At 28.0% G+C, this 25102-nt stretch overlaps 1 protein-coding gene across 1 annotated transcript; it reads left to right on the plus strand.

Moving 5' to 3' along the window:
* The first annotated feature begins 4864 nt into the window (after nucleotides 1-4864).
* Nucleotides 4865-23398, plus strand: LOC129961855 (uncharacterized). Its single transcript, XM_056075450.1, has 2 exons — nucleotides 4865-4998; nucleotides 22693-23398. The coding sequence occupies exons 1-2, from the start codon at nucleotides 4950-4952 to the stop codon at nucleotides 23079-23081; spliced, it is 438 nt and encodes a 145-aa protein (XP_055931425.1). The 5' UTR covers nucleotides 4865-4949; the 3' UTR covers nucleotides 23082-23398.
* The last annotated feature ends 1704 nt before the right edge of the window (nucleotides 23399-25102 follow it).

Raw genomic sequence — 25102 nt, forward strand, 5'->3', positions numbered from 1 at the left:
TGTCTTTTAATTTGAAATCCAGAGAGTTAGGCGACCCTGGAATAAAAAGGAAAAAAGCATATGTAAAATTGGATGAAAGAATTGAAAACATCCTAAAAGAATTCGAAACATCAAACAATTTAGAAAAATGTCTAAAATCTTTAAGTTTTGTAACTAGGTTGGACTAAATTCTATGGTAAATGATATTTATGCCTTTATAATAAATGTTAGTTAATATTTATTTACCTGTGTTTATTTTTCTTTTATTTACTTGTATCTGTTTTATATATTTTACTTCTAATATTTATTTTTACTTACATTACTTACTAATTAATTTTATGGCAATTGCACCTGCTCTAATATTTATTTGACTCTAAAATACAGTTTTCCACAAAATCCCTGAAATTCGTTTATACCCTTCATTATACTGTTACTTACTATTAATTTTTAAATATTTCTCTGAAAGTTTTTATTTTTATTACATTTCGCTATGTTTAAAATGAATTCGCACTATAATGTAATATAAACAATTAAAGTTGATTGGCAAAAATGTATTTATCCTTGTAATTCGATAATCGAGTGCAAAAACAAAAAACTTCGGTAAAAAAAAAAAAAAAAAAAAAAAAAAAAACGTTATTCCATTTGAAAGAGATTTGCCACATAAAATACTGTTTTAAATTATATTTGTGATTTTTAAAAGTATTTATTTACTTATTTATCTGCACCCTTTATCCCTTCTAAGATGGGGGGGAGGATGTGTCTGCTCTGACCACGAAATATGTGTCCGCTATAGCCACGTCCGCTGTAGCCACACCACCAAAATAGGAAATGTTTATAAACTCTTGTTTTGTTTTTTAAAATTACTTTGTTAAAGTCTTGTGACACTTCATTAGTCACACAAGGAATTGCATTTGTATTTCTTTTTATTCAATATAATATTTATTTATTCACATTTTTATATACAGATTTCGTACTTGGTATAATAATTTTGTGTCTATATTTTTTTCATTAATTAAAGATCTCAAGAATCATTTGAACAATTGTATTCGATTTCCATTTGTTTCAAACAAACTTCGTCTGAAATTTTTAAACAGAAAAGAATCTGTTCATGCGTCTATTTTTTTCCCTCGACTCTAATTTCGATATAATAATAATAAGCAGCATTAAAGGATTACTTTGTTTTCAATTCCATTTTAACAATTTTTTTAATTCCTACCAGAGAATCATTTTACTAAGTTGAGATGCCCTCTGCCACTCACCTCCAAATAAAAGTTTGAAAATCGCGCTATTCTAAAAGTTTTCTGTTTTTTGCAACAAAACTATTTGACCGAAATGCATAAAATTTGGAGTAATGATATTTTAAATCTTGCTTCTTCAATAAGAAATTAAATTTTTGTTTCTGTTTAAAAAAATTTTAACTTGCGAATTTAAAAATTAATTAAAATTATAAAATACGCTTTCATAATTTTAAAAATGCATATCTTTTATCTTGTTTCCTGAGTATTTTGATGTACAATAAGAATTATTTTCAAAGATTCATATATCTTGAAATATATTCCCTGGTTTAATATTAGGATTTCAAATTTTCATTGCCTTATAACTCAACAACCGTTTACTCGAAATTACAATATGTTATATATATTTAAATTATTTTGCTCAGGATAATTCATATATGAATTTGAAATTGGATGTTACAATTACAAAAAACTGTGTGAAATCCATTTACGGAGGCGATCTCTTATTTGATGAACAATTCCATACATCAATGGAGAACCTATTTCTACTGTGATAAGCATTTACAGTTTTATAATGCGATAATTATCAAGAAATAAAAGCCTGAGTAATTGTCTAGATACGTTTTGGATGGATTGTACAATGTTGCTTTACATCAAAAAGTATTGAATTTGTAATGAAGAATGCTATTAATATATCTATGAATTAAACAGACTTGGATCGCTTTAAGCAGCAGATTAGAATTTATTTTAAAGGTTTTAACCACTTATTATCTTAGCCTCAATCAGCAAACAATTTACTAACAAATTTTAACAAGACATATGTTAGTAGAGTGTTATTGATTATTAGTCGCTTCTGGGACCAGCTAATTCACCCAGATTATTGACTTTTTAAGCTATTAAACTATTATTATGAAGGGCAATTTTTTTAAAAAAATTTCACTTGTTATATGGTAAAACTGAAAAATATAAATTTACTTAAACCAGTCTAGTAAAAATTACTATGCGTCCAAATTAAAAAGTGTATTAAAAAAAAGGAATAAAAAAGAAAATGAAAATTCTACTTCTGTGCTAATGTCTAAGATATATAAAAATATTTTTATCATCGTCATAACATTTGCAAATTACACAATTGAATATTTTAATGAATAAGTTTGAATTTATCACAACATTAAAAACGGTAATATAAATATGATGTGTATGAAATTAAGTTTCAAGAAATTTTAAAAATGAAGAAGAAAAGTTGCGAAAATGAAATTGAAGAAAGATAAAGGCGAAAGTGAATAAAGCAATTTTTAATTTTTAAGATAACGCAAAAATCATTTTTTGAGATTATAGTTTAGAACGTAATGAACTTCGATTTCCGTAAGCAAATCATAATGATTTCCTATCTGGATACTGCTAAACTATTTCCGTGCTCTATTAAATGTTCGATTTAACGCCTATTTCTACTATCCAGATTTCTTTCATCTGATTGAATAGAGGTTTCGATTATACAGTAAGCCCTTCTCCTAATATTTTGCTGTTCAATTAATTAGCTATCTGAAGAGTTGAGTTAAAAGCAGCTGTAAAATCATTCAATGAAGTAGTCAGAAACGTGCATATAATGGTTTGTTTGCATTTGATTGTTGCCATTCGATAATAAATAATAAAAATAATTTCTGTACCATATATATATATATATATATATATATATATATATATTATTTTTAAAACATTTAATTTTACTTAAAAAGACGTTTTAATCTAAATGATGTATTTATTTTCGATATTGCAATTCTTTAATGTATTTCAATTCCATTATCGTGACAACCTGACTATAAGCTGGCATAAAATGGAAAGTTGAAAGATTTGCCTTTCTTTTTGTGTAACGTTTTCAAACAACTGATTTTTATCCCTTGTTAAAAGAAGGTCTGTTTACATTTTCTGAATGCTTCGAAGGTATGAATAATCACATTCATGTGTGTGTGTGTGTGTCACACTTTTGCCTAGCCACTGCTGCTTTCTCTTGCTTTAGAAACTGAACGGACAACAGTTTCATGTGAAGTCGAAATAGATAGTATAAGCTTTACTATGACCTTCATTTAGCAGGTTGTGATTTATCATTTCTCACTGCCAGTAGTGCAAGTTCAGAGATTACCATGATGATAAATCATATCAAACACAATAAAATAATTTATAATAATTAAAAACAATCGCGAATTTCTGAACAACTGCTTTAAAAACATCTGAATACCTGACTGCAGTTGCCTCAAAGCACCTAAGAGAATTAATATAAGAGTTTAAAATAGCCTTCTTACCTTGGAACTGAAAATTGGAAACAAGAGTGTTATCGTGAGCCGACAAGTAGTTTATGAATATAAGTGTTCAATTTTCCAAAGAATTCATAAATATGCGTATTGCGCTAAGCAAAATTGGAATAATACAGATTTTTTGCACAGCACAGCACATATACAATAATCAAATTTAAAAATGTATTGTATTAATTTTTTTATCAATATTTTGTAAAATCAACTGCATTTTGAAATGAATCTTGGAGTTAAAGCTGGAAACCAATGGAGCTAAACAGGTGAATGCTATTACAACCTAATAACTGAAATGTTTTGGCTTTCATTCTAATTCATTATGCATTTAATCTCAATTAAAGAATAAATTTAATTAAAAATTGTTGAGCTTTATCAAAAATATCCGGAAGATACTTGTTAAAGACAAAGTTATTGATCTTTACAAAGTGTCAAAATGGAGTTGTATTGAAAGAAGTGTTGTATTTTATGTTATATTAAATACTTTATGAGGATATACTTTTGTATAGTACGGAGTTATCTTGCCGCTATATTTGCTTAAATTTTAATATTTACATCACCAAATAAGTAATTTGTAACATTTAAAATTTCTGCAATATTTTCCTAATCATGCAATATTGGTGTTTTCGACATATGCAAATGGAAGAAAAGTAAGAAAGCGATCTTCAAATAAATACAACAAGTGGCGGATTTCCAAATAAAAAAGCTAAGCAACTGCCTAGGGCCGCAAGAGGATTGTAAGCAGATGTATTTTAAAACTTTATTTTCCTAGTTGCCAACTAAGCAAGTTAGTATAAAAATACAAATTCTATGAATTATCAAATATTAGAATAGCATCAATACTTTATCAAATATAATTGATTAGGTTATTATATGCTTCATTTAGTTATTAAAATTATTGGTAAATATTGAGCATCTGTTTCAAAAATATTGATCACACGAAAAAAAAATACATATATGTAAAGTCAATAAAATAAAAAAAAAATATCAACCTAAAACAAATCATTAACGTATTAAAATTATGAAACTAAATTGATAATAAATTAATAAAAGAGAGGCTTTATATTATATACTGTCTTGAGCCGCGCTAAAAAAGTAGACCAAGGCAATTAGGAAAGAGAAAATACCAAAATTAAAACCTCTCTCAAGCTCTAAACGATTTTGTGTAGACTACAAGGATGTCATTGCGTTTTTTTTTCGGTGATTACAAGACCATTCAATGGCGGTAAAAAAAACCCGCCAAGTTTCAGACTTCTAGCAACCCTACTGAGAAAAATTGAAAAATTATCAATCAATACGAAATCGAAACTCTTCTCGTCTTAAGAGACATCGATTACTTTATCAGTTCAACTTTACACTCAAATAACGAGCACTGTTTAACTTTCGTCTCTTAATCTTAACGTGTGAAGGTGAGCTTGTTTAACAAGACCTGGAAATGGATTCTCGGCATCTTTTTATTTGTATTTTCGCAAGTTGGTGGTTATGTAAGTAAAGTATTCTCATCTGCCATATAAAAAAAATTGAAATTTTAAGATTTTGATGTAATTTATAAAAATTAAATATCAGAACAGATGACATTTAAAATTATTATATCGTATAAATTCCATAATGCATGTGTGATTTTACTCGTTACTGCTAGCCTTCTTTGTTTAGTTCATTATGTATGGCTTATTTTATAATTGCAGTTGTAATGACAATCCATTCTTCATTCTCCTACATTTTAGAATGAACTCATATGACAGAACGACATAGGTCCCTAAATTCAATCACAATACCGATTTTGCTTTTTTTATTTCCAAGTTCAAGATGTTATCACGTGTCGCTTTTAGTGCCTTACCTTCTATTTTTTAGAGGTATCACAAGACAAAATATTGGTACAACCTCCCAGCCTCAACAACTGGACCGATTTGGCCAATTTTAATTCGCATTTTCCGTGCATAGATAATCAATCACCATGCTTTATGTTTTTTGTTCAAGTAGTATTTTAGTACTTATTTCATTTAGTATTTAATATTTCAGTATAATTATATAATACTTTTATTTGGTGCGATAGGATGTCAAAGTTACTTGACGTTACTAACTTAATTATATTAAAATCGTGGGCTAACAGCTAATACCCGGAAGCAGCTAGTAAAATTTAATTTCGATTTAACATTAAAATCAGTTATTAAAAGAAAACTATAATTATTTTATTAACTTATTCTATTTCAAATTGTACGTATCTTGAGATATAACAGTAAAACCATTTTAATTAAGTATTAAGTTATTCAAAATGAATTTTGAAAAGAGAATAATTGTAAGAGGTCCAAAAATTAATAATTGTACTGAATATAGGATTAGTAGCATGTAATACCAGATTGCTAATATTTTCGCGGTTGCTATTGTATTTATATTTGCTAATTATTTCATCACGTTATTTTTATATTTATGGAATATGTCTCTTCATTAGTAAAAGCACGTGTGAAGTTTTTGAATTGAAGAATTTATTATTATTTTTAGTTTGGTTGTCCTATTTGATGCTCATATATCAACTAAATTTATTAAAGAAACGCTTAATTTTATATTATTTTGTATTTTGCAAAATTATAAACAAAAGTTGTTTCAACAATTAATCTGTTCGTGAAGAACTTATCAAATGCTATCAATACCTTGAAAGAACTGGAAAATTTTTCCATGCTGCTAGAATAAATTTTCTGATGATAAAAAAAGAGTTTTGCTGACCTATTTTACATTGAAGCTTGGAATGTAATGCTTTGAAAATATTAAGAGTAATACGGTTGAACAAATTCGTCAACATTTAGGAAATTAAAATAATTTACTTGTAAAATTTCTTCGCATATAAGATCGATGCTTTGAATCGTGATCTAACATTTCTAAATAGCAGTAATTTTAAACTTGACAGTTTTCATATATATATATATATATATATATATATATATATATATATATATATATATATATATATATATATATATAAACCCGTTTTTAGTTACTATTCTTAAAATATTTGCCCAAAAGCCCAAAATAGTATTTCAACATTATAATTTGTTTGAATATTAATAAGTATGTATATATTGGAAATATTGGATACGAAATATATAATATATATTGGAAACGAAGTTAAAAACCTCAAATGAAGAAAAATTATCATAGCTTGTCTATTTTCTGTCCCAGGAATTTCATAAAATTGCTGATTATTGTTTTAATAACTACTTTTTATCATCTGAGTTAATAAATGATCAATATGAAATCTCTTTTTATAATATGCATTAGCAAAATGGTGAATTTTTCATTTTTGTGTTAAAAAATGTATCGTCTTTTAATAATTAGTTTTCTTTTCTCATTTTTTTTTTTTTTTTTTTTTTTTTGTACAGTTTGAAGATTATTTTTAAAGGTTAAAGTTACCAGAAATAAATCTGAAGAACTGAAATTTTTGTTGCATTTTCATGCAAATGCTATTTTTTCACACAGCTACGATCTCAAATATTATATCCGTGTGTTTAATTTTCCTTGTCCACTGCAAGCAAATTTAAGTCAATTTTTTTGAAAATTACTTATTTACATATTAAAATATTATTTACATATAGTACAATTACATATAGTTAATATTTTAACTTACTAATTATACTGACGGATTCTAATCTATTCATTTCTTATTTATCTCATTGCGCAGTCGACTCTTAAAGAGTTGCTTGTGCGTTTACTATAAAAATATTGATCAAAAATCAAAAACAACTTTTTTTTTAATAATTTTTTTTTTCTTTTACTATGAACCTTAATTTTGTAAAGCAAAAGTCTTATTTCATCGCAATAAAATGATATGATACAAATCGTTTTTATCCAACTAAAGGAAAGATACATAATTTTTTTTAGCTTTAACATACGTATATCACGTTCGTTAGTCAAGAAAATCGAACTTACTCTGCAAAACCTTACAGTGTTAGTACTAATCATGTAGTTGTTATGGGTATAATTTTCTAAAGAAAATAAAGATTTTAATAACGGTTGATCCGAAATAGAACATCTGCTTCTACGCAATATAAAATATATTATTCTGATGAATCAATGTGGAATATTTATGCATGATCTGTGTAACTTTCAAAACAATGTTTAGAGTATTACAAATGGTGCCAGCTGTCTTATTCTTTCTTTCTCCCTACCCTTTTTTGCTTATTTTTTTTCCCCTGTAAGAGGTAGGAATTTCTACATTTGGCGATTGATCCCAAATTCCTACACTTGGCGTCGCCATTTTCTCCCCGTTTCAATGAAAAATAAATAAAAAACTTTTGATTTTAAAAACTTAGATTTATAATAAGATATTTTTACAAATTTTGTTACATAGCGAAATAAACTTTAATGATAGCATTGCTGTACTAAAAAGAATTGAGTAAAATTAAAAATTAAGTAAAATAAAAAAATTTATTTCAAAATTTATTTATTTTTAATGATTGCTAGAATTTAATTTAAATAGAATCAAAATTCAAATAGATAATACATTTTATTCTGTTGCATCAATAGCCGAACCAATACTTTTGTCTTCTTCAATATTTTTATAAGATAAAATTAAATTAACCAAATTTTGGAGAGGGAAACTGAAGCAAAACACGGTGAATGATAACGTTTTCATTTTGATTAAATGCTTTTGTAGTAACTGGTATTAATTAAGAAACGTGCTAATAACAGATTAATTGTTTGATTGAGAGTGCAGGTTAAGGATTTTTAGCTACAGTCTATCATTCATTTTTATGTAAAAGTTTAGGACTTTTTAACAATATGCTAGAAAATGTGCATTTCATTCAATGTGGACTTCATAAGTGTATAAGTTGAATAAATTATTCAAAGCTTCCAAAAAATAAAAGTGAAGCAAAATGTTTGTGATACTTTAAAGTTATTTTTAAGTCATTTGATAAGTCGTTACTCTTGCTAAAAGGTACCAAAAATAAATTAATGCCAATAAAAAATTTTTTTTTCGTATACGAATTATTCTAAGTGGTAATATGAATTAATTAATTCGTATAATATATGGATATGTATACGATTTATTCAAAGTTTGAATAATTCGTAAACGAATTGTTATTACAAAAAAAATCTTAAAAAATTATTAAGGATAAATAAATTTCTGTTAAAAAAGGAAATAGCTGAAATTGAATATAAAGCTAATACTCTTGTTCAACAAACCAGAAACTTTTAAATGCTAACAAAATCTAATGAGTTGAGAAAATTTATTTGTAAAAGAAATCGAACGAATTAAAAGCATTTGGAAAAATCACTAAAAAGGGAAGGAAAAAAATCTATCAAATTTTCATTTACACATTTAATGAAATTAGCATGACTTTTATATTCTAGATTTGTTTACTTATGTTCTTAACCTTTTTTCGAGGAATTGGAATGTTAACGAAATATTGGAATAACGAATTTTTTCCTCTTATATTATTATTTATAGTGTAATTAAATAATTTAAGGTATGCGATGAAAATCTAAGTGTGTCCAACGTGTGTACGCGTTAATCCAAATCTTCATTTCGGTGTGATTATCGTATATACATCTCTTGTAATATAAAAAGATTATTATTCGATATAAAAACAAAATTTCAAGATGTAATACAACTGTCATTTAGTGGTGTATTTTCTTTAGAATATCAATTATCCTGCTATAAATTAAAATGAATCGTTGTCAGTATCTTTGGTATAGAAGTTATTTCCCGAACTATGTATTGCTTTTTATAAAATTAGTTGATTACTTTTCCTAACGCATCCAGTACGTTACTTGTAAACGGGTATTCCCCGATAACGGTTGCAAACAAGATAAATAAAATGCTTTGAACTTTGAATACAACATAATATTTATCAGTTAAAAAAATTTTTTTTCGGATATATTTTTTTTAATTACACGTCTCTTCGAAAAACATTTCCTCCACTTTATACTAGTTACACCATCATTATTTAATTTTTTTTTGCATTTTTAAAATTGTTTAATAACAATACAATTTTCAACAATGAATTGTTAATTTTTTATCTAATAAAAATGAAATCTTATTCGTTTTATTATGATTTTTTTGCGCAAAATTTATTATGCAGCCATTTGTACCACGTTCAACACATATATATGTACACATCATCGCTTGATTCATCGCACCTCAAGAAGGGCTTTTAAAAACAAATTCCGTAGTTAACTGATTAATAAGATTTCTCAAATAAAACTCGCATAATTAATATTTTTAATAACTTACAGGGTGATTATAATTAAAGTTACGATTTCAAAAATCGACAATTTTAAAACTGCTGTTCAGAATGATTTTTTTTTTTTTTTTTTAGTAGAGCAATCGTGAGGCAATGGAATTTTGTTTGGCGAATGTGCAGCAGTTGTTACCTGCTGACCTGGAAGCTTGTGAATCTTTTGCACTACGATTTCTTGCCCGGGTAGAAGTGGAGAACGTATGATCATGAAACATTCTGTGGTCTGACGAAACCCACTTCCATTTGCACGGTTCTGTAAATACTCAAAATAGCAGGATATGGGCAACCGAGAATCCGTTGCAGCTACAGCCATTACCTCTTCAGTCTGAAAAGGTCACTGTGTGATGCGCAGTAACGGCAGCGTTTATCGTCTGTCTTCTAGGAGATCACGTTTTTCTTCTAGGAGATCACACCTACGGGTTCCGTTACCTGTACCGTTACTGACAAGCGGTATGAAGCACTTTTGCGTAACCATGTCCTTCCGGCACTTAAGCAGCATCAGTGTGTTAATCGCTCAATACTCATGCAAATTGCTGTTCTTCCACACATTGCTACTCCTGTGTAGCAGCTGCTGAATGCTCATTTCGGAAATGATAGGTTCATAAGCCGCCATTTTCCAACAACGTGGCCGCCATGTTCCCCCGACTTAAACCCGCATGATTTATGGCTTTTGATGTACCTGAAGAATGTTGTACTGAACCTAGCAGACTTGCATAGACCTTGCAGACTTGCAAGCATCACACACCACATCCATTGTATCAGTCCAGATACCCTTCGATCTGTTGTGGAGAATGCCGTTTTGCGCTTCTTATTTGTCGCGGAACAAGACGGAGAGCATATTGAACAACTTATGCCTTAACCTCCCATCAGTAAGGTGCTTGTGCCATGAAGCTTTTTTTTTTTTTTTTTTTTTTATTATCACTGTTGTCGCTATAAATACGTATTCTTGTCTTATCGCTAGTAAGTTTTTAGTATACCCCTGAACTCTATTGTTTTCTTTTGGCTATAGTCTGTGTATTTTCTGTAGACGGTTCAAGGTCACATTTTCTACCTCGTTATTGGTTGTCTGCTACAAGTAACGCGGTAGAAAATGTGACCTTGAACTGCCTACATAAAATACAAACTATAACAATATTCCTATATTTAATGAATCCATGTTTGGTCTTTTTTCTGGCAGCGCCATCTATCGGCACACTTTGGAACTATTTTTTATTCCTTCGCCAAACAAAATTCCATTGTCTCACGATTGTTCTGCTAAAATATCGAACCAGTAATTTTAAAATTATCGATTTTTGAAATCGTAACTTTAATTATAATCACCTTGTACTTTCAATGTTGGTGGAAAGTATTCAGTAATTCCTAGTAGTATTTTATGTTTATATTTATATAAAATTGGGCATTTATTTAGTTAATATCAACTTATTTCACCCAACTAATAGTTCTTTAATAAAAAATTACGCTAAGGTTTGTTCTTATTTTTTCTCTAAAGCTGAAAATAGTTTTTATAAGGTGCTTATTTTTTGAAGATAAAATTAGTCTACTCACCTGCATTGTGTTCCTGGCTCCCTCTGTCGGTAAATATTTAAAGTTAAAGCAAAGATCAAGATAATTTTGTTTCTAGTTTCATTTGTTACATCTGTATCAAGGTTATAAATAAGTTAACTTCTGAGTAATTTTCAACCCTAAACAGCACATCCTCAATATTTACAAAATGCACTGATAACATATCTGTGCTTGTTGATGCAATAGATTCTACAGCAGAAGTCAGTGACAAAATAGCGATACGGTGAAATTAATACACCGTAGCTCAATTAAATTGTCTTGAATTTGGTCCTAGTGTATCTGAAAGTAATTTATACGGAATAATAAGTTTCAGACACATAATTGATATTCTATGTAATAAAATTCTATATTTAAAATGAAAATATTTTTTCAAAAACTTTTTCTGTGTAGTTTGAACATGTGTGTCAAAATGTATTTATATCATTCATCTGCTATTCAAGCGCTTTTAGCTTACGATACATAATGCATTTCTTTTATGAAAGCAAGAAAATGTTATACATAAATTTTTAAACACAAATCACTATCATCACTTCATTAAAAACATGCGTTCTGACCAAGCCGACCTGGAGACACAGAAAACTGGGAATAATCAGAAAATTCAAAGAAATCGGGAAAAGTGAGAGAAATTTATTCTAAAGCTGGATTTTTTTTTATATTGATAGTTATTATCATAGTCGACAATTAGTTGTTCCTTTTTTTTTTCATGGTTAGAATGGAATATTGTTGCCAACCGTGACAATTAATCATTTTCTCAAGTCAGAAATGCAGGCCATTGGTGTTTTTCTGCACTCAAGCCTGGAGGCGGGATATTTACATTTAAATATTCGGGGGACTGAAACTTCCATTTGTGTAGCAATGCTAGCGCCATAAGTGCCTTCAATTCTTCGCACTTAATTTATGATTGTTGATTGATTTCTTCCGTTGATTGATTTGAAACCACTTTTCCTATTTTTTATTTTATTATAATCTATGTTATACATTTTATTTTGTTCAAAATGTTAACTCTTTCATCGCGATTTCTTACATAATTTATGATATTATCATGCTAATCTTATTACATTTTAATTTGTTGATTCATTGATTTTAGACCGAATTGTGGTTGAAGCTCGGATTAGCATTTATGCTCTTAGTAAAAATAATTTGGGAACATTAAAGTTGGCGATATTGACATTCGAATTTGCAGTGGAGAAAATAGGAAAGAAAATTAATCATCATAAATAATTTATTGCTTAAATAATAGTGAAATGATTTATTTTAGAATAGCAAATTGCGAAACATGTAATAACGCTATAATTAATGAATATAGTTTTGTTTGTACTTACATTGGAAAATGCATCGCAATTAAGGTTCAACTCACGTTAATCAGGGTTGTCACGTCACCAGAAGAACTCGGAAAAACGGAGAAATACAGAATTTAAAAATCAACTAAAAAGACAGGGAAGTATGAAAACTTTCATAAAAACCTGGAAAATACATGGAATATTAAGCTTCTTAATTCCTTTTTTTTTCCCCATCTAAAATATGTCGATTTCCGAACATGGCAAGAATAAAAAGGTCCTTGCCATCGTTACCAAAAATGAAAGAGCTGTATAATAGCGGAAATTCACTGCTTTTCTACTCGCTCTCCTTTTTTTTTTTTTTTTTTTTTTTTTTCTTCTACATAGATCAATCTAACGATTTTAGCGAGAGTTGTTTTATTTCCATGAGATAGCTCATGAGGATACGCGATATTGTTATAATAGCGCAAGAGAATAGAATAAATTTCTATGGCGGGAATAGTAACATTCAATCTGCGGTGGTGTTTAGTCATTCAATATCTGAGTTTATTGAATGGTTTGTTTATTATTTAAAAAATTGTGAGATTATTCAGAGTAGATTAGAAATTTTTTTAAAACAATGAGCTGCTCAAAATCCATATTTAATACAGATTGGACGGATAAAAATATGAATCTTGACTTTGCTGAATGGCTTGGAGAAATTCCGCTAAATCCGTTTGTTATGTATTGCTCGCTTTGTAAGAAGATAATAAGCTTAAGTAATATGGGAAAACAGGCACATATCAGTCATGCCAAAACATATCAGTCAAAAGAGTAAAACATACAAAATCGTGTGCAAGTTCAAAAAAGTTGTAATTGATACTGGATTTAGTATCTAAAAGGAACATAGGAGAAGATGACATGCAAAGTCTGAAAAAATCAAATTTGAAATCCGAAAATAAGATATTTTCGAACTTTCAAAAACAATAATTTAAAGCTGAACTTTTAATGTGCATTAAAACTTGTTACGTCACATCCGTCCTTTAATGATTCCAATAACGGAAATTATTTCACTTATGTTCACTGATAGTGAAATAGCCAAAAAATGTACTTTAGGTCTTACAAAAATGTCGCACATTATTTCTTACAGATTAAGTCTAATTATTCAAAAATCTCTTAAGGAATCTTTAAACGATAAAAAAAATTATAATATGAAGCTTTGAACCTCATTTCACAAAAATACCAAATGGATCGTAATGTGAGATATTGGTGTGAATCAATCAATAGAGTTTCTACAAGATTTTGAAACTCAATGTTTTAAAGGCACACCCCTGCTCAAAAATTGTTTGGGAATTTTAGAGAAATTATATGAAGTTTAGACATACAATTACTTTTACAAATTAATATGGATGGGTCAAATGTAAATTTAAACTTTTTAAAACATGTCAAGAAAACTTGCTAAAATGACTGCAAAATTTTAGATCTGAATACTTGTGGATCACACATAATCCACTGAATGACTGCAAAATTTTAGATCTGAATACTTGTGGATCACACATAATCCACTGATCATTTCAATTTGAACATAAATTTACTGAATGGGAAGCAGATGTTATTCTAAAAGCAATGTATGGAATATTTAAAGATAATACTTCTAGATATGCTGATTTCCTGGAAGTCACTAGTTCTGAATTTTCATTGAAATTTTGTTCTTTTCTTTGGGTAGAAAATATCAGCGTTTGCGAAAGTACTGTAAACGTTTTGTCAACATCAAGAAATACTTAGATTTCAGTAAAAAATAAACAATAAGAAAACTTTTCCTAGATATGTCACGACTGATAAAGTGTAAGTGTTTGTCAGACGGGGTGCGTAGCATCATGAAAAGTGCTTTAAATTTGAAAACCATTTTTAAGCACCTTAAAAGTGCTTAATTTTCTCGTGAAGACGAAGAAAGATTTTCGATTTGTTTTGTTTCCCCTTAGGTTGAATATAATTGGAAATCACGGTCGTTGAGGCTTGTTTATCGGATGTATCAAAAAAGAAAATCAACAAAAGGGAACAATTCGAAGAAATATTCCAGGGTTTCCAGCATATAGAGCACGACCTCCGAAGGTCGTGATATAGAGATAACGCTTAATGATACTTTTTCTTTTCCCTTTCCCTTTTTTTAAATATTTTTCTTGCTTCCTTTTTCTTCAACAATGTGCATTGCCATTTATTAAAATACTGGAATAGTTATTTGGAAGGGGCAATACGAAATACGTACTATGCCATACTTATTGCGAATCAAAAAACTTTCCAATTTAAATTTTTATTGTTTTAGATATTGAATAATTTATTTAAGTTATTTCTGTTAAATATATATTTAAACTTTTATGTGTTGTTAAAGAATATTCGATATGGTTCGATCAACGGAAAATATGACAAAGCAGAATGAATTTGAGGTGCCAAAACGATATATCGAACATGGGAGAAGCTATTTTAAAAACACTAATGTATTCGATCATCATTCTCATTAATATGTGGTTTTTGAGCAATCGCTTGAAAGACCTACTACATGTATTGAACTCTACTCTATAGAATTGTAATTAAATGCGGTATGTAATTACGCTAGTCAATAGCGTAAAATCTAGTATGATGAAATTTTAACTTGAAGCCTTACACTTTCAATGATCGTGATATACTTCGCGATATATTTTGAATATCCGTTGAATATTTTTTATTTGATGAATTAATCTTGCCAAATTTGTTTTGATTAAGAAGAAAAAAAAAAAAAACTGTTTGGATCTGGTACTTAAAAAGTTTTACAGAAATTTAAAAAAAGTTTTTTTTACAATGTTTTTTTTCCAGGATTTAGGTTTTATCATTTTATAATGATTTTTTTTATAACTCATTGAAATTTTTTTTACAATGAAATGTCTCTTTAAATATTAAGTCTTGTCTTGAGCATTGCATAGCAAAAAGCCATTGAAGTTTGGAGCATGAAATTTGGAAAGTTATGTTTTGAGCATTACAGGCACACTAAGAACGGATTTCTCGAAGTTTTATTAAAAAATAGAATGTTAATGTGTTTTCATCATAACACCAAAGCATATTATCGCATAAAAATTATTTTAACACCGTTTTAAAGATTCAAAAAGAATAGCTTTTGAAAAATAAAAATTTTGCTTTGTTGAAAGTAATTTCTTAAAAATTATTTCTGAGAAATTAGTTTTGGATACGGTTTATAACAAAGATTTTTATTATAATGAAATTCAAAATAATATTGCTTCTTCAAATCGTTGAATTGCATTATTCTGCAGCTGTTAAAATTGTAGGAAAAGAAAAAAAATATGGTTCTTTTTGCTTTTATTTAAACTTAAAAAATTTTAAAGCATGTTCGTTGAATAAAATTCTTGATTTGATAAGTTTTGTTAAGTTTTGAAGCAATGCAGTATATTGTGCCGCGCTGGCTTCAAGAAAGACTTTTTTAAAAAGTGCTTCAGTTGGCATTTTTACTTTTTCGTATACAAAATTTAAAGAAAATATTGGAATCATCAAAAAAATTCGAACTCGAGATTTTATTGAATCTCCACGTTTTATACCTCTTTGAATTCGAAAACATATTTACGGAAAATGTATGTCTATAACAAAGATAACACAAAAACACTTGGAGCTAGATGGTTGAAATTTGGTATACGGTCATCACACCAAACTTGTAGATTTCAATCAAATTTTCAACAACATTCGTTTAAAGGAAATCTGTTTGTCTGTCCGATTGTTCGAATATAAGTTAGTATGATTACTACAAAACAAAGAGAGCTTGACAGTTAAAATTTGGCACACAGATTTAAAATCTATTGTATAAAGATCTCTCAAACTTTGAGCCAAATCTAACAAGGGGCTCACCGCATGTAGAACTTTCATGTACCGCATGTACTTTCAGAAATATGTAAACACAATAGCTCAAAATTGTAGTGACTTAAATATATCAAATTTGGTATGTAATTTTGTGACTATAAGTGCATATTTCAGTCAATTGGAAACAATGCGTCTAAAACCGAATTTCGCTTTTCGGATAATTTCAACCGCATGCCAGAGATTAATCCCAAAACACTTTCAGTAAAAATATTTAATTCACGTTTAGTGTAACTACTGTACGTCAGTGTCACACAAAGCATTTCCTGGCAATAAGCTAGAAAGTTTTGGGGAGACGCTCTGGCTGATTTATTTCCGTTTTGTTTCTAATTACAGAGTTTTTAATTTTTTTTTAACTTTATAAATTTGTTTCCGTTATTTATGAAAACTAGGACTTGTTAAAGTATTTTCATTTCTTCGTAATATATATATATATATATATATATATATATATATATATATATATATATATATATATATATATATATATATATAAACAAAACCTTTCTGTTAAAATGGCATATCTCTTAGGCCTAATTTCAGGGGATTTTCGGGTCACGAGGAATCATTATTAGACTTTCTTGTCTGCATTCCCTCACAGAAAAAATCCCTTTTTTTTGAATCCCTGCCTGAGGGTGACCCTTGAAAAAGTCTTCAGGCCGGATTCTTTTTTTTTATTTAGTTTATTTGATTTTCCTATTAACTTGATTTTAATACTTTTGTCTCAATTCATCTGTGTTTTAGAAGTAGCTGCATTTGAGCTCTCTAAATACTATGAAGTTTTTCCTGTTCCTTTTTTGGTTTTAGTTTGAATAAGAAATAACTTTTAGTTGCGATTCCGAAACTATTTCGTTTCGTTTTCAAAATATTTCTTATTAGGTTACTATATATATATATATATATATATATATATATATATATATATGTTCTTTCTGTAATTTTTTTTTGAGTAAGAATTTTTTCCTTATAGGTTAAAAAGCAGGTTTTCCTTCAATTTTAAGAACGTTAAACAATCAAAAAAGACTTTTACTACACTTTATAAATAAGAGGCGATAAGACAGTTCTTTTTTAGTCTGATCATTTGTGAACCCTGCTATTATTTCTATTAAAAATGATTTTAAAAAAAACTTATTTAGAACATTCTATCATTAATTTCATGGCAGTTTTGCCAGTCGTATGATGGTTACTTTAGGAATGCTTTAGTTCTCAGCTTTATAAGATTGCAAATAAAATTACTTAATAGAATGAGTCGGTGCAGGAAGAAATTTACTTTTTCCATCCCAGCGATGTTAGATCTTAATTGTTGTGGCTTATATAAAAATCAAATAAAAAATGTGTGAACCTGCTTAGCTTCTACATCACTATCGACATTTTCAGAAAAATTGTATCTAACAAATATTTTATTTCAATTTTATGAAAGGTTGAAAAAACTCACATATCTTTATTGTTCAGGGTGCGTAGTGTTATGAAGTTTATTTAAAAAGTGCTTAAATTTGAAAACCATTTTTAAGAACCTTAAAAGTACTTAATTTTGTGAAAAGGTCCTTAAAAAGTGCTTAATTTTCTCATCAAGAACGAAGAAAGTTTTTCATTTTGTCTTTTTCTCCCACAAGTTGATTATGATAATTCGAAATCATGATCGTAAAGGCTGGTTTACCAGATGTACCAAAAAAGAAAAAGAAGGAAAGAATTCGAAGAAGAAATCCAAGGGTTCCAGTAAATATTAAGATAACGCTTAGTGATTTTTTTTTTTTTTTTTTTTTTTGCTCACTTTTTCTTTAAAAATTTACATTGCCATTTATTAAAATACTAGTATATTTATCCAGAAAGGGCAGTAGGAGATATGTACTGTGTCATACTTTATGCGATTTGAAAAACGTACGAACTACAATTTTTGTTTTAGATGTTGATGAATTTTTTTAAAGCTATACCTGGTGAGTAAGTATTTAAATTTTAATGTTTTATTAAAGAAGAATATGCAAATTGGTCAGATTAACGTAAAATAAGAAAACTGAAAGATAAATTTGGTGCGTCAAAAAGATATATTGAACATGAGAGAAGCTGCTCTAAAAACACTTATATATTCTATCATCATTCTCATTAATATGTCGTTTTGCAGCAATCACTTGGACGACATATTACACGTATTCAACTATATTGAATTTTAATTAATTGTGGTATGTAATTACGGTAGTAAATCGTGTAAAATCTAGTATGATAAAAGTGAACTTTATCATACTAGATTTTTATATAAGCAAAGTTAAAGCCGTAAATTTTCAGTGACCCTGATATCTTTAGTGGTGTTTCTTAAATGTACCCATCCGTTTAAAAAATTTTATTTGTTGGGCCAATCTCGCCAAATTTTAGTTTTGACCAAAGAAAAAGAAAGGGGGAAAAAAACCCCGCGGGATTTGGTACTTAAATTTTTTTTTAAATATATAAAAAAAGTTCGAGATTATTATTTTTCAGGACTTAAATTCTATCCTTTTATAACAATTTTTCTTTCTTTTTATTATTCTTATAGGATTTTTTTTTCAGTGATGCCTTTCTTAATGTATAAAGGTTTGTCCTCAGCAACATGCAGCCTTGAAGTTTGGAGCATGAAATTCGGAAAGTTATTTTGGGGGCATTAGAGGCACACTAAGAAGGGATTTCTCAAACTTTTATTTCGAAGTTTAATTTAAAGAATAAAAATAGTGTTTTAACGTATTTTCGTCATAACATCAAAGCATATTATCACACAAAAATGATTTTAACGCCATTTTAAAGGTTGCAAAAATAGCTTTTAAACTATACAAATTTTGTTTATTTGAATGAATTTTTTCTTTAGTTTTAATAATTTTTGTGAAATTAGTTTTGGACACAGTTTATACATATACGTAGTTTATAGAAAGTATAGTAATCGCAAAAAAATTCGAACTAAAAAAACAACGCTTTGAGCTAAACGGTTGAAATTTGGTATAAGGCCTTTACATTAAATTTGCAGATTTCTATCAAATTTTGAGTAAAATCTGTGTAGAGGAAGTCCGTCTGTTCGAATATTAGCTAGCGCAGTAATTTCAAAACGAAGAGAGTTAGATATATTAAACTCGGCACACAAATCTAACATCAATAGTGTAGGCACACATCAAATTGTGAGCCAAATCCAACCCTGGGTTGACTGTCTGTCGGTCTGTATTTTAAGAAACATAAACGAGATAATTTAAAAACGCAATGACTTAAATATGTCAAATTACATATGAGATTTTGTGACTACAAGTGCAGTTTTGTGTCAAATCTTTGTTCCAAACGTGAGAAAAATGTATCCAAAACAGAAATTCGATTTTTACATATCATTAGCGGATGCCAAAGATTAATCGCCAAATAACTTGCCTAGAATGGCACAATAGATTCAGTAATAATGTTAAATTCACGCCAAAGGTTAATATCTCGTAATTATTGTGTGGTAATGCCATGTAAGACGTTCTCTAGCATGACAAGTTTATTAACGAGAATGCGAGAAAGTTTTGGGAAGACAATTCCTGCTGGTTATTGTAAAGAAAAGCAAAATTATGCCATTTGCTTCGTTGAATCACTTTATTCTTCGAGTGTTAAAACTGAGATAAAAGAAAGAAAAACGCTTTTTTTGCTTTTATTTAAACTTGAAAAATTTTAAAAAAGTTCATTGAATAAAATTCTTTATTTTATGAGTTTTGTTGAATTTTGAAGCAATGCGATATGTTGTCTCACGTTGCCTTAAAAATAAATGCTTTTTAAAAAATGTTCTACTTGCATTTTTACTTTGTTGTGCACGAAATATAGAGAAATATTCGAGATTTTGAGAAATCTCCATGTTTCAAACCTCCTTGAATTCGAAAAACGCATTTTCGGAATTATCTTTTTTTAAAACGCATTATCTCTCTGTGAGAAAGATAACACACACAAAAAAAACTTTCAGCTAGACTGATGAAATTTGGTATACGGCCTTTACACCAAATTTGCAGATTTTTATCAAATTTTGAACAACCAACGTTTAAAGTACGACTGTTTATCTGCCCGACTGTTCGAATATACGTTAGCATGATAATTTCAAAACGAAGAGAGCTAGATAGATGAAATTCGGCGCACAGATTTGACACCTATAATATAGACATCTGTCAAGTTTTGAGCCAAATCATTAAGGGGGTCATCGTCTGTCGGTTTGTACTTCTTAAACGTGTAAACGCGATATCAAATTTTGGGGAAGAAAAGAGAAATTTGCTCTTTCCATCCCAGTCATGTATCTTATTTGCTGTTGCCTGTATAAAAATCAAATACAAAATTTTCAATCTACATCTACATCAATACCAGCATTTTCAGAAATATTTTTTCTGAAAGAATTGGTAACTCATTAATTTTAATAAATGTTGAAAACGATCACAGATATTTATTGTTAATCTTATAAAAGTTTATTTAATTTTTTGTTATTGATAGTTTTTTTCATTTTTGCGTTTTTGCGAAAATTAAAAAAGCATAATTTTACAATGAAAGACGTTGTGCAAATACAGAAATAGATATTAAAATGCTAATAATAAGTGTTTCAAATTAATTTTTTAAATTATTTTTCATTGAAAACTATGTAATGTATTATTATAAAATAGAAAGAAAAAAAAACAATCCTATGCTTAAAAAATATGCTGTTTACATATGAGTACTTATGCAAAGGCGCTTAATTTTTTTGGCTAAGGTGCTTAAAAAGTGCTTAAAAGTACTTAATTTTTGCAGCAGCTTTACACTACAACCCTGTGTTAATATTATAAAAGTTAACTTAATTTTTTTTTGGTATTAATGTTTTTTTTTCCATTTTTGTGATCATTTCAATGCTTTTGTCAAATCCAAAAAGGCATAATTTTACAATTGAAAATGTGCAAATGCAGAAATAAATATTAAAATTAAAAAAAGCATTTAAAATTAATTTTTAATCATTTTTTTCAATAAAAACTATGCATTATTATAAAACAAAAAAAATATTATGCTTAGAGAATACGCAGTTTACGTATGCATACTTATAGAAAGGTGCTTAATTTTCGGGGTTAAGGTGCTTAAAAGTACTTAATTTTTGCAACAGTTTGTCACTACGATAAATTGATCCTAAAACGAGCTTCTCTTATGTTGCTAATATTCTTCAGCCGTTTCTTTAAAAATTCACATATCTGAATTAATAGTACCTTTCTTATATGAAAATCTTTTCATTTTTAAAAAAACAATTAATGAAAAACATTGTGAAAAGAAACATAATAGAAGAATAAAAAACATTAGACCCTTATTTTTGATAGAGTTTAATAATTCTAAAAACATAAGGCTGAGAAAAAATATCGATATTGGAATAATGACTACAAGTTGATTACTAGAAGAACTGCTGGAACTGAAAAAAAAGGAGACTTTTTTAGCAGAGTGTTTTATTTTTGTGAAGAATTCTATAAAAACATTTGAATGCATTCCCAAAAATTTAACTATTCTAAAAATTGCATCTTGTTTAACTTCACATTTATTGAAGAACCTTGCTTTTTCCACTCATTAAAACTATGGAGTATTGTTATTCCATTAAAACTAGCACATGAGTGTTATTTCCTCTTACATTGTATGTCTGCACAGGAAAATATAGGAAAAACACAGGAATTTTTTTTCCAAGTTTGAATAGCAACCTTGTATCGTGTTCGCAAGTAGGCAGAAATAATTTTTTAAAAAATATGTTTTTTGAACTCGGGGGTGGTCTGAAACGTGGAGATTCGTCAAAATCTCGAGTTCGAATATTTTGATGATTACAATACTTACTCTATATTTCGCATATAAGAAAGTACAAACGAAAGTGATAGACTGTCAAAAGAAAAAATAATTGTAGAGTTTTTTTTTACAATGCAATCGAGAATGTTTGCTTACATAGTAGATAGAAATAATTATTTTTTACTTGTTATTAATATATATTTTTTATAGAAATATACGATTAAGTCAAAAAGAGAACAATTCCGATTTTTTTAAAAAACTTTGTAAACGTTCGAAACATAAAACATGACTGACACGAGATATGAACAAAAATTACTAAAATAAGGATTTAAGTATAAGACAATTTCATAAACCAAGAGTGAGTTATCACGAAGTATTTTTAAATTGCATCTTGTTATTATTTTGTTTTTAAAATGTTTTTGAAAAAAATGATTGCCTCTGTTTTAAATCTCTGAGTAATATATATATTTTTTTCTACTCCAAGGTCTTGAATGCACGGGATTGCTACATACAAAAGATTTAAAGCATGCTGAGATTGAAAATGAGTCATTATATTATAACAGTGCAGAAGATGTTACTTTCAATGAAACTGGATCAGTGACCACCGATGGAGGTTTTGACAACGTTTCTGATGAAACAACTTCGCATCTTATTCTGGAAAAGACCACTAAAAACTTAGAAAATTTCACTGTAGTAACTGCCGTTGAATCAAAACATCATGTTGTCTTAGTACCCTTGGCTGTTGGTGGTTTGGCATTATTGAGTGGGTTGCTTTTCCTTGCATTTATCGTTGGAATTTTCATGTACTGCAATAGAAATACTGGTTTCGTATATGAGCCTGCTCCGCCGTCAGACACAATTATTGACGTCTGATTTGTTAAATATTCTTTATAAATTCTGTCATTTATTCTGTCAAGAAGAATTGTAAATACGAATTCATATCATTTTCAAAAATTTTATCACAGTCTAATTTATTAGAAGACTAAAATGTGACTATCAAAATTTTCAGATATGTAAAGAAAATATTTTACATGGCTTGCCTAAAAAAAAATGGCTTAATTTATGAAGTTTCCGTTGCATTAATAATTGAGCATTTAAAAATTTGAAACACTTTGAAGAATTCTAAAATATTATTCAAATTTATTTCGATTTAAAATGCTAATAATTTTTTAAAAAATCATAAAAATTTTTATGCCCATTGTTTGATAGTTATTAAGTTTTAAAACAATTTATATTTTCTGGTTGATTTTTTTTTTTTTTTTTTTTTAGAATTCCTAGTAATTTTTTGAAATAAAAAAAACTTTGTTTCCTCATAAATAATATATTTTTTTATGTTATCAGCATTCTGATTCTAGAAGACTGAGAAATTTATTATCAAATTTTAATTTTTATAAAAAGAAAATAATTATTATCTATTCTGTTCATAATATAATTTGAGAAATTTTATGAAATAAATAAATTTTTTCATAATTTTAAAATGATAATCATTTAATAATAATTAGTTTTATCTTTAACTTGATTTTATGTGTGTTTTACATATCTTATGCCTCTTACTGTTATCAATTCAAGTATGTTTATGCAACACAAAATATTGCTTCTGCTAATTGATTACATAAATTATACTTTTAAACTTATTTCTTCGCTAATATTCATCGTAGATATAAATAAAAAATCAAATAACAATTTTTCATTTCACATCATCATTTAGATGTCTAGCATATATTTGTTTACGTGTGCTTAAGATTTGTGCTATTGATTAAGATGTGCTATTGTGCTATAGATTATCTCTGAAAAGGTATTTAAGCATTTATACTAGCATTTAAATTTTTTCATTTTTCAGAAAAAGAACAGTCTTAATCACTTATATTTAGTTTTTATAATTGAAATATAGATGTAGTGAATTAATTTTATATGATATGTCAGAATGTGAAACATGTCTTCTTTTTGTCAAATAAATACATCTTAATTTTATAAGCATTTTTGTTGAATGTCCTTATAATCTTACTATTTTTTACTTTATGAAATGAAATAGAAGCTTGGGTTTTTTGAAAAACTGTTTTTATGTGTATTCTAATAATAAAATGTTCTTGTAGTTGCGCCATCTCAGAAGTTTGATTGATAACTTTTTTATAAATACTCATATGCTTTTATTTTTCTCTAAGCAATAATTACAATATTACAATATCTAAAAGACATTTCATTATTAAAAATGTTATTTTATATTGTATTTTGAATAAAAACGTAACTCTTTGGATAATTGGTATATGATTTGGGTTTTTCTTTCATTTTTGTTTTCTCAAATGTAAATATAATGTTGTTTGAGTATGAGGATTGGTAATTTTTACAAAAATATGAAAAATAAAAGTTTTAACTCCTTAAGTTAATATCACATATAAGTTCCTATCACGTGTCAGCATGAAAGAAAGTTAAGGCTCGTTTTTAATGTTATTGTTGGATTCAACATTATTTTTTCGAATTTAAATATAGAGACAGCGGTGGTTTGCAGGAGATATTAGTTATATTTAATTTCAGTTAAATCGTTTAGATAAAACTTCCATGTCCATGATCCCGCCAAATTGGCATGCACTAAAGGCGTGTTATTTTAATAGTCTTACACATGTTTCTATTCGTTGTCCATATGAACATTTATAATGGACATCAGTTTCATGATATCATAGCGCTATTATGCCCCATTCATCTCGAAATTTATTTAGCGATATCGTAAGTCACTTTTTTATCCATCCTGCAAACTACATAGATATGAAACAGAAACCTTCTGTAGCTTTCAACACTAGAAGAAAATCACGGGATCAAATATTTCATAAAATAATGAAAATGATTTAGGTTTCATTCACACTATTGAAAATGTTGCGAAATAGACTTAAAAATACGTT

The sequence above is a fragment of the Argiope bruennichi genome, chromosome 2 (genome assembly GCF_947563725.1).
Source record: "Argiope bruennichi chromosome 2, qqArgBrue1.1, whole genome shotgun sequence".
Taxonomy (NCBI): Eukaryota; Metazoa; Arthropoda; class Arachnida; order Araneae; family Araneidae; genus Argiope; species Argiope bruennichi.

What these genes read in the sequence shown, in the direction of transcription:
- LOC129961855 (XM_056075450.1), top strand. Translation starts at nt 4,950, where the DNA reads ATGGATTCTCGGCATCTTTTTATTTGTATTTTCGCAAGTTGGTGGTTA. An exon ending in TTTCGCAAGTTGGTGGTTAT is followed by an intron (nt 4,999 to 22,692) that starts GTAAGTAAAGTA and finishes TTCTACTCCAAG; the next exon opens with GTCTTGAATGCACGGGATTG.